This window comes from Chinchilla lanigera, unplaced genomic scaffold, assembly GCF_000276665.1.
Source record: "Chinchilla lanigera isolate Chin_1 unplaced genomic scaffold, ChiLan1.0 scaffold00149, whole genome shotgun sequence".
In the NCBI taxonomy this organism is placed as follows: domain Eukaryota; kingdom Metazoa; phylum Chordata; class Mammalia; order Rodentia; family Chinchillidae; genus Chinchilla; species Chinchilla lanigera.
Window position 1 is genome coordinate 468,246 of NW_004955550.1, and position 11,849 is coordinate 480,094.

Below are 11,849 nucleotides of genomic sequence, written 5' to 3' on the forward strand. Positions count from 1 at the left end.
TATCCCATCCTCTTGCAATTTTCCCCTGACTACCATGTAGTGACCTTCTTCATCTCTTTTGATTATTGTCAGTCTGAAGTTTGCATTGTCTGCAAACGGAATAGCTACACCTGCTTTTTTCTGGGTTCCTGTTGCATGGAGGATTGTTTTCCATCCTTTGACTTTTAACCTGTGAATTTCCTTTTGAGTGAAATGTATTTCCTGTATACAGCATATCATTGGATTTTCTTTTTTAATCCACTCTGCCATTCCATTTCTTTTGACTGGAGAATTGAGGAGATTTGCATTTACAGTTATAACCAATATGTATTGATTTATCATTGCCATGTTATTTTCTTGCATTGATGTCCTACTTTTTCTACCTGTTTACTTGCTTGTTCTTCTTGATGTTTCATTTCTACTGTTATTCTTGAAATTGCAGCCAGATTTTTCTCTTCCTAGAATATCTTTTAGTACTCTTTGTAATGCTGTCTTGCCACTCCTGAAGTTCTTCAACTGTTCTTTGTCTTGAAAATATTTTATTTCTCCGTTGACTTTGAGGGATAGTTCGCCAGGGTACATCAGTCTTGGTGGGAAGCTGTTCTGTCTCAGGACCTGTAATTCTTTGCTCTAAGCTCTTCTCGAATGGATGGTTTGTGCTGAGAAGTGTGCCGTGATTCTGATTGGCTTTCCTTTTTAGGAAATCTGTTTCTATTCTCTAGCAGCTTTTAATATTCTGTTCTTATGCTGGAGATCTGGGAACTTGACTATTATATGTCTGGGTATAGTTTTATTTTGACTGTGGTTGTTTGGAGTTCTACATGCCTCATTTACTGTATATCAGGTTTTGTTTCCATACTTGGGAAATTTTCTGCTGTTATTTCTGCAAATATTCTTTTCATGTCAGTTGTGTTGCCTCCTGCTCCTTCATTGACTCCTATAATTTGCACATTATTCCTCTTTTCCTCGTCTTGCAGCTGTTCAATTGACATTTCCTGGATCCTTATTGATTTTACAAGATCATTTCTTTCACGATCACTAGCTGCCATGCTGTCTTCAAAGTCTGAAGTTCTATCTTCAGCTTCATTCAAGGGGTTCTGGCTGCTTTCAGTGGAAGCTTTGTTTTCCTGGAAGTCTGTGCTTCTGGTTCATGCATTCTAAGTCCTTCCTCTTTTTTTCACTTAATGCTTCTGTCCATTGCCTTTGTTCTTCTATTTTCTTATATTTTTCTTTTTCAGACATTTTGAGCAGTTCTTTCATTATTATTGTCATTTCATTTATTGCCTGAGAGATTATTTCTGATCTCATCTGTTTTATGGCCTTATGGAGTTGTTTCTTTACTTCCACTGCAATCATTTCAACCATTTCAGGCATGTGTTTACCAAGTTCTCCTATGTCTCCTGGACTTGTTCTGATTGGGGAGGAGTTCTGGGATTGTGTTTTAGTCCTTTGTTTTGTCATGTTTGCTACAGGATGCAAAAAACTCAGTTTCTCTCTTCAGTGGCTGCACAGCAAAGGCCACTAGTGTCCCTAGTTTTCCTGTTGGTCAGTGACCCCTGAGAAGCACTATATAGTCTTGGGTTTTCTGGAAGTTGTTGATGTGTATCTAGTTATCCCACATCTCAAACACGGGCATTGGTGTCAGTTGATGGCAGATATCTAATCCAGCATCCCATTGCAGTTCAGGGCACAGCCCAGACTCGCGTTGCACTGTTGTGACAATTCCAGTCCAGTGGACCTATGTCTCCAGGCAGTTCAGGGTACAGGCAAAACCCAGACACAAACTGAAGAGGCGGCAGTTTGTGAACCACCTGATTCTGTGTCTCCAGTCAGTTCAGGATACATACAGGAATGAGATGCAGACTGGACGGACAGCAATCACAGACTGCCTGTGCCTATGACCCCCTAGGAGGTCTGGGGCAAGTAAAGCATGGACTTGAACCACTGGACCAGCAGCTCTTGGAGCACTTGCTCACTTGGCACAGGGTGCATGCAGGGAGGTGCCACATTCACACCCCAGTGAGAACAGTCCCTGGGACTTCTTAGTGAGGACCTCCTGTCTGGCTCTCTCCACCAGTTTCAGATGGGAACCTTGGCGGTGAGAGTAAAGCACAGACTCGAACCATGGGACTAGCAGCTCTTGGAGCACTCGCTCACTCGGTGCAGGACACATGCAGGGAGGGCCCACACATGTCCCCCAGCTACAGCAGTCCCTGGGGCTTCTGAGTGAGGGCCTCCTGTCTACCATGGTTGTAAGGAGGGCAGAGACTCAGTCTGTAATGGCAGCGGGGCTGTGTTTCACCTGCTCTGACCCCAGGAAGATGGGAAATACCTGGCTTTCTCCACGACTTTCAACTGGGAACCATGGCAGTGGGAGTAAGGCACCAAGATATCACCTTTTCAAAAAATTTTTGCACATCAAAAGAAATCACCAACAGAATGAAAAGAAAACCCACAGAGTAGGAAAAATTTTAGCCAACTGTCCCTCAGACAGAGGACTTCTATCTAGAACACAAAAATAATTGAAAATAAATCAAGCACCCCAAATTCAAAGACCCATTCCAAAAATGGGCATCTGAGATGAATACACACTTCTCAGATGAAGAAATACAAATGGCAAATAAATCTATAAAAAAAGTCCAACATCATTAGTCATTCAAGAAATGCCAATTAAAACAACACAGATTCCATCTCACCCCAGAAGAAATGGTTCTCAACAAGAAATCAACCAGTGGGCCGGGTATATAGCTCAGTGGTACAGTGTTTTCCTGGCAAGCATGAGATTCTGAATTTGATTCCTGATACCCCCCCCAAAAAAAAAAATCAACCAAACACAAATGTTGGAGATGGTGTGGGGAAAAAGGAAACTTTCACTACTGTTGTGTTGGGGAAGAGACCACTATGGATATCATTGTGGAGATTCCTCAAGAAACTAGGGTTAGACGTTCCATTTGATCCAGCTATCACCCTTCTGGGTATTTTCCAGAAGAATTAAAAACATCCAGCCATGGAAATACATGTGCACCCATGTATATAGCAGCACAATTTGTCATAGCTATATCTTGGAAGCAACACAAATGCCCATCAACTGAGGAATATCTTAATACAATGGAATTTTACTCAGCTTATAGAAGGACAATCTTGAGGCTTTCACAGGTAAATGGATGCAACTGGAGATCATATTCATAAGTGAAATAAATCAGACTCGCATGTGTAAACATTGTATTGTCTCCCTAGTGTAAGAAACTAAAAACCTAAATAAAATCCAAAGTGTGCGATAGATATTCTGAAAAGGGAAGAAACACTCAGCAGGAAAGAACTGTGATGGGGATAAAAGAGAAAAGAAGGAAGGGAAAAGAAATATATATATACACACACACAACATAGCTATTTATACTACTAATTTCTATTAGTTCATTGAAAAGAACTCTTTGTGCTTATATTGTTTGATCAATTTTGCATGCCTACATCTTGCAATTTGAGCAACTACTTTGAGGATAACAATATGCAATATATTAACCATTGTTAATTTCCTATTATCTTGCTTTGAAATTCTGTATTGTTTTAAATGTTTTCTCTCTTTAAAATAAAAAATAAAAATAAAAAACCTTTGGTTAATTATGTTCATTGACTTAAAGCAAAGAAAATTTCAAAGTTGACCAAATTATATCATCCAGTTAATACATGCTAGATTTGTTCTACTTTAAAACATGCCGTAAATAACCTTAACTTTGGTATATAAATAGATAAAACACTAAGATTGTTATGTTCTGCCAGCTCCTAAATTATATATATATATATATATATATATATACACATATATAAAAGAAATGCTTTTAAATGTTTTATCTTCAAAAGACTTATAAGTACATTGTTAGAGCCCAGTAAGAAACCACAGTGGTAAGTTGAATGAGAAATATTTATTATAAAAATCAGTAACTAATTGTAGTGGTTGATTGATATTGTCAACTTGAGAAGTTTAGAAGCATAACTAAACTTGACTCAGCAATTGGCTCAGCAATTCTACACTCTAGGGTGTAGAGGAGCCACCATAGGGTGTACAGGAGCCACCCTAGGGTGGATCATCACCTAGATAATATAAAAGGGTAACGAAGAACGACAGAGGTACTTCCATTCCTTTTGGAGGAGCTCCAGTCTTCACCTTCAGCTTGGACTTCGTCTCCTGGTTTCTAGTGCAGACTCTTTGGCTTCTGCTTTGGATCCTTCAGCTTTCCATCGCAGACTCATAGTCCTCCTGACTCTTTGGCTTCCACCTTGGATCCTTCAGCCTTCCATCACAGACTCATCAGCCTCCTGGTGCGGACTTGCACAGGACTTTGCAGTAAACTCCAGACCCTGGACTGATTCTTTCTGTCTTCAGTGTGCAGATACCCTCTGCACATTTCCCCCATACAACTCTTTGGCTGACCGTTATAAGCCAATCTTGTAATTCCTTATAATTTGTACATCTTGTGTTATATCTGTTTCTCCAGTAAAACCCTGACTGATACACTAGTAATAAATGTTTAGTTACTGAGAGGATAAAAACAGAATTCTAAAGAATAACTGCATTCCAGGAGACAACCTCAGAAAGGAATATGCCACCCTAGTGTAAATCTCAGAATGTTTGGGGAGTGTATGAATGTGGACCCTTTTGGACATGGAGAGGTTCTCTGGGTCACCCTGGATGAGGCTGTGGCAAAGATGATTAGTTGAAAATGGGAAACAGGGAATTTAAGGAAATAAAATTTGTTGGAGGTGAATGCCATGGGACAGCCACTTCAAAGCCACCCACAGCTGTAAGGCAGAAACAAAAAGAGAAGAATCACACTGGGACTATGCATCAGCTTTCCTGTCACTGAGACATGATATCAAAAATTCATAATTTACAAAGGAGGTTTAATCTAGCTGATGGTTTCAGGGGATTTGGTCCATTTTCAGCAGGCTTGAAGGCAAGAACGTCATGGTGGGGTGCCATAGAAGGGCAAAGATGTTCAACCCATGTTGGCAGAGAAGCAGACAGAGGAACAGCGCCAGAGAGGCAGCAGAGAGGAACCAGATATAGTACTGAAGGTCAGGCTTCCATTACCTACCCAGACGCACAGAAACATGTAACTTACTGACCCCTCAGTAGCTGCTGAGACAATCACATTGACACAAGTACGTTTCACCATCACAGACTGGGAAGACAGGGTTCTTCCTGCTATGATGTACATTCTACATCTTCCCAAAACAAGTAGCAAAGTGGGAAGCTCTACAGAGTCCAGCTCCAGTACCACAGATGGTCGATTTGGTGCCAAGAGACAGCGACTTGATAATTGACAATAGCATTTTAGTTAAGAAATAACACACGGAAAAATTGATACATATGATTAAATGACATGCTTGTAATCTTCTTCAACATGTGTTATTATACTGATGAAAGGAGACTGCACATATTTCTATGCCCATTGCCCTCCTGTGGGCACTGATTAGAAATTCCTTTAACAGCCCTGATAGTGTGTCATCTGTAGGAAAGCAGTTTTCTCAACTTTTCTACATGTTATGGCTTGAATCCACTTTGTCAAGAAATTCTGTCAAGAATTAAGAATAAAATGTGTTGTTGTCTATTACACAAAAACTTGCTAGCATTCTAGATATTCTTTAGAAGAACTTTATTGAAATGTAGATAACAATCTCTTCATGAAAATACACAAATATAACTTATTTACAACAAACAAATTTTACCTTACAAATGTAATTCATTTGCTTAGAAGAAACCTAAGTGAGGACATGTGAAAACAATTCAAGGAATCTGCAAAAATTTGGAGTTCTTAGAACCAAATACTTCCTTGTCAATGTTATCTATGGGGCTGCTTAACACTTATTATATCTCAAGGACTCTGCTAAAATGGAGATTTAAGATTAACTATCAGCCTGGCATGGTGGTGCATGCCTGTAATCCCATCACTTGGGAGGCTGAGGTAGGAGGATCATTGCAAGTTCGAGGCCAGCCTGGGCTACAAGTCCAGTCTGAGCTCAAATCCAGTCTAAACTACATAGTGAGACCCTGTCCCAAAAAGACAAAAAAAAAAGCTTAACTATCAGCCATTTCATTTTCATTGCCAAAATTACTGTACAATGTCATCTTATTCAAACTAAAAATATCTGTCTTCTCCTTAAAATGTACAACTGAACAAAACTAGAATTACTACTATCACTTTTTGTAATATTTGTGACCAAATATTTCACCAAATTTTACCAAACTTTAATTTTACATTCACCAAATTTTAATTTTACAAAACATTCTCAGAAACAAAAAAAGTGTTTATATTTGTTAATACGAAGGGAATAAATTTTTCAATCATAAATATACTATAGAGAGAAACCTATATGTGTTCATTCTGCTTCTTGAGAACAACAGCTATGACAGTTGTCATGTTTTCAAGAAATGGCTGACCAAAAATTGTTACAGGTGCCTGAGTAGTAAATAATAGTACAGTGACAAGATTACATAATTTCTGGATGTCTTGGTACATCGATTTTCATTGTTTAATAAATTTAATATAACCTTTTTAGGAACCACCTACAAAGAAAGCTGAACCCAAATTAGAGAAAGTAACTCACTTAGCATTGAAATAAATCCCCTTCTGTAATGCTTTGGTGTTCTAAATTGACTAGAACAAACTACATAGTACATGTTCTTTCATTCATCTCAATCCATGAATTGAGTATGAGGCAGCCAACCTTGTTCAAAGCCCCATGATGCTGGTGAGAGGTTTTCTTCCTGCCACTGTTTTAGTTTTTGTTTGTTTTGTTTTGTTTTGTTTTGTTTTGTTTTGCTTTGTTTTGTTTTGAGACAAGATCTCACTATGTAGTTCAGGCTGGCCTTGAATTCACTTATGTAGTCCTGGCTGACCTCAAACTCACAGTGATCCTCCTGCCTCAGCCTGGGATTGTAGGCATGTGCCACCACTTTGCTATGTCATGTAATTTTTCAAAATGTTATTTATACAACTAGCAGTGATATGCACCATGAATTTTTTTTTCAATTTCCACTACTGAACTTGTGCTTAAGCGATACCTTGGTGGAAAAAATTTGTCAGTACCCATTAAATGCTTTATAACTTCTCCCACATTTGAGATATGACACCAAAATACATTGAAGATTACTGATTTGAGAAATTTGAAGGACTTTCATCTCAATAAAGGGAATAGCTCACTACTAGTGGCACTTCAGAAATTGGGGGGGTTAGATAATGGGCTGCAATCTTCCTCATGACAGTCTTCATATCCTTGTTTCTTAGTGTGTAAATGATCGGGTTTAGGGCGGGAGTGAAGACAGTGTAGAAAATAGCAAGAACTTTACCTGCAGCATAGGTAGTGAAAGGCCACATGTAGATGAAGATGCACAGCCCAAAGAATATTACTACTGTGATGTGGGCAGCCAGTGTAGACAACGCTTTGGCCATTGCACTGGAAGACTTGAACCAGACTGTGACAAGAATAGTGATGTAAGAGCTGACCAAGATCGAGAAGGTGCTGAGGGAAAGAACGCTGCTATTAACCACAATTAGTACTTCAATGACAAAAGAGTCCAGACAAGCAAGCTTAGTCACTCGAGGGAGGTCACATAAAAAGTTGTCTACCACACTGGGGCCACAGAAAGGCAGGTTCACAGTAAATGATAACTGGCTTAATGTATGCACCAAACCCACAGCCCAGGAGATTATTACCAAGACAGTGCATGTCCTTTGGTTCATGATGATCAGATAGTGTAGGGGTTTACAAATGGCCACATACTTGTCATAGGCCATGGAAACAAGTATCACCATCTCCCCTCCAGTAAAAAGGTGAATGAAGAAAATTTGGGATATGCAGCCACTCAATGATATGGTCTTGTGTTCATGCAGAAGATCTGCAATCATCTTAGGTGTAGCAAATACGCCTGACAGATATCAACAAAGGAAAGGTTTCCCAGGAGAAAATACATGGGGGAGTGAAGGCTGGCATCAGAAGCCACTGTGATGATGATAGTAAGATTCCCTATCACAATGACCACATACAACATGGAGAAGAAAATAAAAAAGAAAAATTGGAGTTCCTGAGAAATAGAGAGTCCCAGCAACACAAACTCAGACACAACTGAAGAATTGGTCTTCTCCATGGACCCAGGCTACAGACATGCTGTGAAATGATCCTAAAGGAGGAAAAATAAAAATGGATTAGAGCTATAAATCCACAGCAATACTAAGGATGAGGTATAAGATATGCGGTGCATTTATGAAGGGGCTCTGAAAAAAGGGGAGACTGGATAGAAAGGAGTGGAAAAGGATCGTATGTGACATCTATGAGTACCAATACTCTTGATGAAGGTATTTATTAGAACATAAGCATATGCTAATGAAAAAGGAGAGGAGATTTTAAAGACCATGATAATATATCTGAACAACAGAAAGGAGTTCACAAGAATGTCTAGATAGTGCTGAAGAGTGTGATCAGTCCTCGACTTTGTGGATAATCTTTATGTATTATAGTCAAAAACTTCACTCATATGCCGTTTTGGAATAAGGCCAAAGAAATAACTTAAAATTGCATTTCCATGGGCTTTGTAGAATAGTAAAGTCAGTTCAGATCTGTTGGTCTTATGGTCATTTTCCATCATTAATTTAAACAAATCTTTAAGTACAACATTCTCTTTAACCTTCTAAAATATATGTATTGCTTGAGGTTGGTTGTATAAATTCACACTAATTATTTAGCTTTAAGTTAATTATTTTTTTCTGAGCTTTAATTTTTTCTTAAAAACATGGAAGATGTAAAACTACACCCTTTACAGAGATTACTCATGGCATTCTACTATAAAAGTAATCAAATTATAATAGAATTTTTAGCTGTATAAAATATCTAATAATTTACCTTATGCTGCTGCAGGAAACATACACAATTTAGACAATTCTAACTAAGAAGGTACTGTTTATTGCATAGTAGCTAGGTCTACAGCATCAACACAATATGTCAATTACTTACACATATGATTTCATATATATATAAATGACACCATAATTATATGAAACTCATGTTTGCTTGATTGATTACTCAAGCACAATATCTAAATTTTCCATTTTCTCTGCCTCAAAATTTAGATTTAGTTTCACTTATTTTGCCTCTGGTCAATGATCTCTAGTCTTCCACATCTTTACAACTGTCTAAGGAATAGTGGAGTTGTTCTAGGATTTTGTTTGCTTGGGGAAAAACAATGGTTAAATTATAAACTTCTGTCCCTACAAGTATCTTTACTTTGGGATCAGAATAACCTTAATACTTAGTTCAAATCTGCACCTGCTCCCCCTCCAATAAAGATACCCTCTGCCATGTAAATCCATTTGGATGAGCTGACACAACTTTCAAGAAACCTTATTTTAGTAACTGTACCAGTGCTGAAATCAACAGTTCACAAAATAATAACAAGATACCTAGAAGAGTGATGTAATTCTAGTCCCACAAAAGAGCACTAATATCTCCCACAGTCTATTTGTTTTATATATAAGAAGCCCAAGCACAATGTCTCTAGGATACTAAAGCCTCATTTACTTGGATACAATCCACACAGAGAAGCCCTCAAGTAAAGAATCATTTCATGTATTTTTCCTGGAAGAAACATACATCAATGAAGGAGAGATTACTAAGCAGAAGTACATGGGTGCATGGAGTGCTGGTTCAGAAATGACAGTGAGCACAATGAGGACATTTCCCAGTACAATACATATGTAGGAAAGTGTGAAAAACGCAAAATAGAAAAGTTGTAACTCTCTAGAACCTGAAAGACTGTTCAGTTCAAATTCAGTCACTCCTGATTTATTGCTTTGGTCCATGATTTCAAATTTCTGAGATCACATCAGAAATTTTCCTGTAAAATGAAATGGAAATGGAAACAATATTAGAAGATTGTGAGAGTGCATGAGAAAAGCCAAGCCTGGCATCAAATTCCACTCAGCATTTGCTTTAGATCCTCAAAGCCACGCAAAATTCATGTTGCATGCAAACATTTCTTTTGTAGAGATAGTGGATTCATGTTTTTTTTCTCTGTACCCCAACATGGGAGATGGACTAAAATTACCAGTTAACAAGCTTACCTTCACAGCTTTGAAATTTCTGATAAATAATGCAGATATGCTCCAGAATCATAGTGACAGGTTTTATATTCCACTGCTTGTAATTCCTAATGATGTGCCCTTGAGCTTTAGTTTTTGAATGTGCAATTTGTATGAAATAATATGTGCTTCACAAGACTGTTGTGAGGATTAAAAGAATTATAATAAATGAAATACGTAAGACAATCCCTGATCTATGGTAGGTATGCAATAAGTGTTTTTACGATATCATTTTTTCATCTATGATGAAAATATTTGCATACGTACATAGCACACTAGATAAAAATATCAAAGTGTATCCTCATCCTTTTTAGAGAATAGTTATTTTGTATACACTAGTGAAAGCTATTTACATGAAGAGCAAGTTGATAATATAACATTTTTGTATTTTTAGTTAAATATAATTACAGCACCTCACCTCCTTGGGTATGTGCACATACATTGGTCCTGAGAAAGACAGGTGGACTTCATTCACTGTGGGTAGCACTCTGGGTCTGCGGAGAGCTGGAAAATCCTGATGAGACAGAAAGATGTTTCCTTACCATGAACAGAATAATCATCACGATAAAGTCTATCTTTAGTGTCCTTGTCTAAGTTTCTTGTGCTCCCAACTCAGTGGACTTTCCCCTTTTGACTGCTCCATCTTAGAAATGTAAGGTCGTTGTGTCCTTTTTTCTGAGCATCTGTGAAATCTGCAGTCAGAAATAACAAACATTTTCAACTGTTCTAAACTCTATTCCTTTACTTGGAATTAAGGAAAAGTACTACAGCGGTGTGAAACTCACTTGCTAAAATCATCTGTGTGTGGATCTCTTGCTACTATTGCTTCAGTGGACACACTTAACCCGAAGTAGTTACCTCTGGGTGAGAGGAAGCAGCACATTCATCCCTTAACTATTTATGTTTTTACTAAGAATTTTAGTCCTGCATTTAGGTAAGATATTTAAGGAAACTAAGGTATATTTTTCCCAAAATTACTTCTGCCTCTAGTGTCTCATTAATTTTTTGTTTCTTTATTCAGAAACAAAGCCCTTTTGAATTGACAAATTTCTGTTTTAATTTAGGAAAATCATCACATAAGTAACAAGAAGAATAAAAAATTATCTTAAATGAGATCACACAGATGATAAATATTAATACAAATATATATGATCATATTAATATGATAATTAATAAAATATATAATACAAATAATATATATGTATTATGTATATCTAATAATACAAATGTATGTGATCATTATAGGGACAGTGTATAGTATTTAATAATGCAATAGCATATCACGAAGATGGCCTATCTCTCCAGTATTTTCATACCAATTTTTTATGTATTGGTGTTATTTTATTAAATAATTGTTTTTAATTTTCCCTATAATTAATATAGAGTAAACTTGATTTAACTTTACTTAAAATTTATGCATATACATTATTTATGACACTGCATTATAATTATATACTTTAAATTTTGATTCATTATACCAAATTTATTTAATTGAAATTATATCTAAAAATATTCATTCCTATGTCATCTTTTCTGACATTACACTCTACTATACTTTCACTGTTTATATTTTCCAGCTGAAAAGATGTCATTGATGGTTTAATGCACTCAAACAGGGAAGATTACCACTTATTCATATATGAGATGGTAATTTGTAGTTTTTAAGTTCTTCAATTTAAAAAAATGCCCATTTTCTACTGAAATCTTTACCTTTTAATATATATTTGTGAAAGTATT

General features: G+C 37.0%; 1 protein-coding gene across 1 annotated transcript in view; it reads right to left on the reverse strand.

The window, feature by feature from the left end:
- Nucleotides 1–7,160: 7,160 nt before the first annotated feature.
- The window catches only part of LOC102021052 (olfactory receptor 4K5-like), a 7,914-nt gene continuing 3,225 nt past the window's right edge, over nucleotides 7,161–11,849 (reverse strand). The window contains 2 exon segments of the mRNA XM_013508546.1: nucleotides 7,161–7,903; nucleotides 7,906–8,134. Coding sequence (XP_013364000.1) covers nucleotides 7,161–7,903; nucleotides 7,906–8,125 — 963 coding nt within the window. The 5' untranslated portion in view covers nucleotides 8,126–8,134.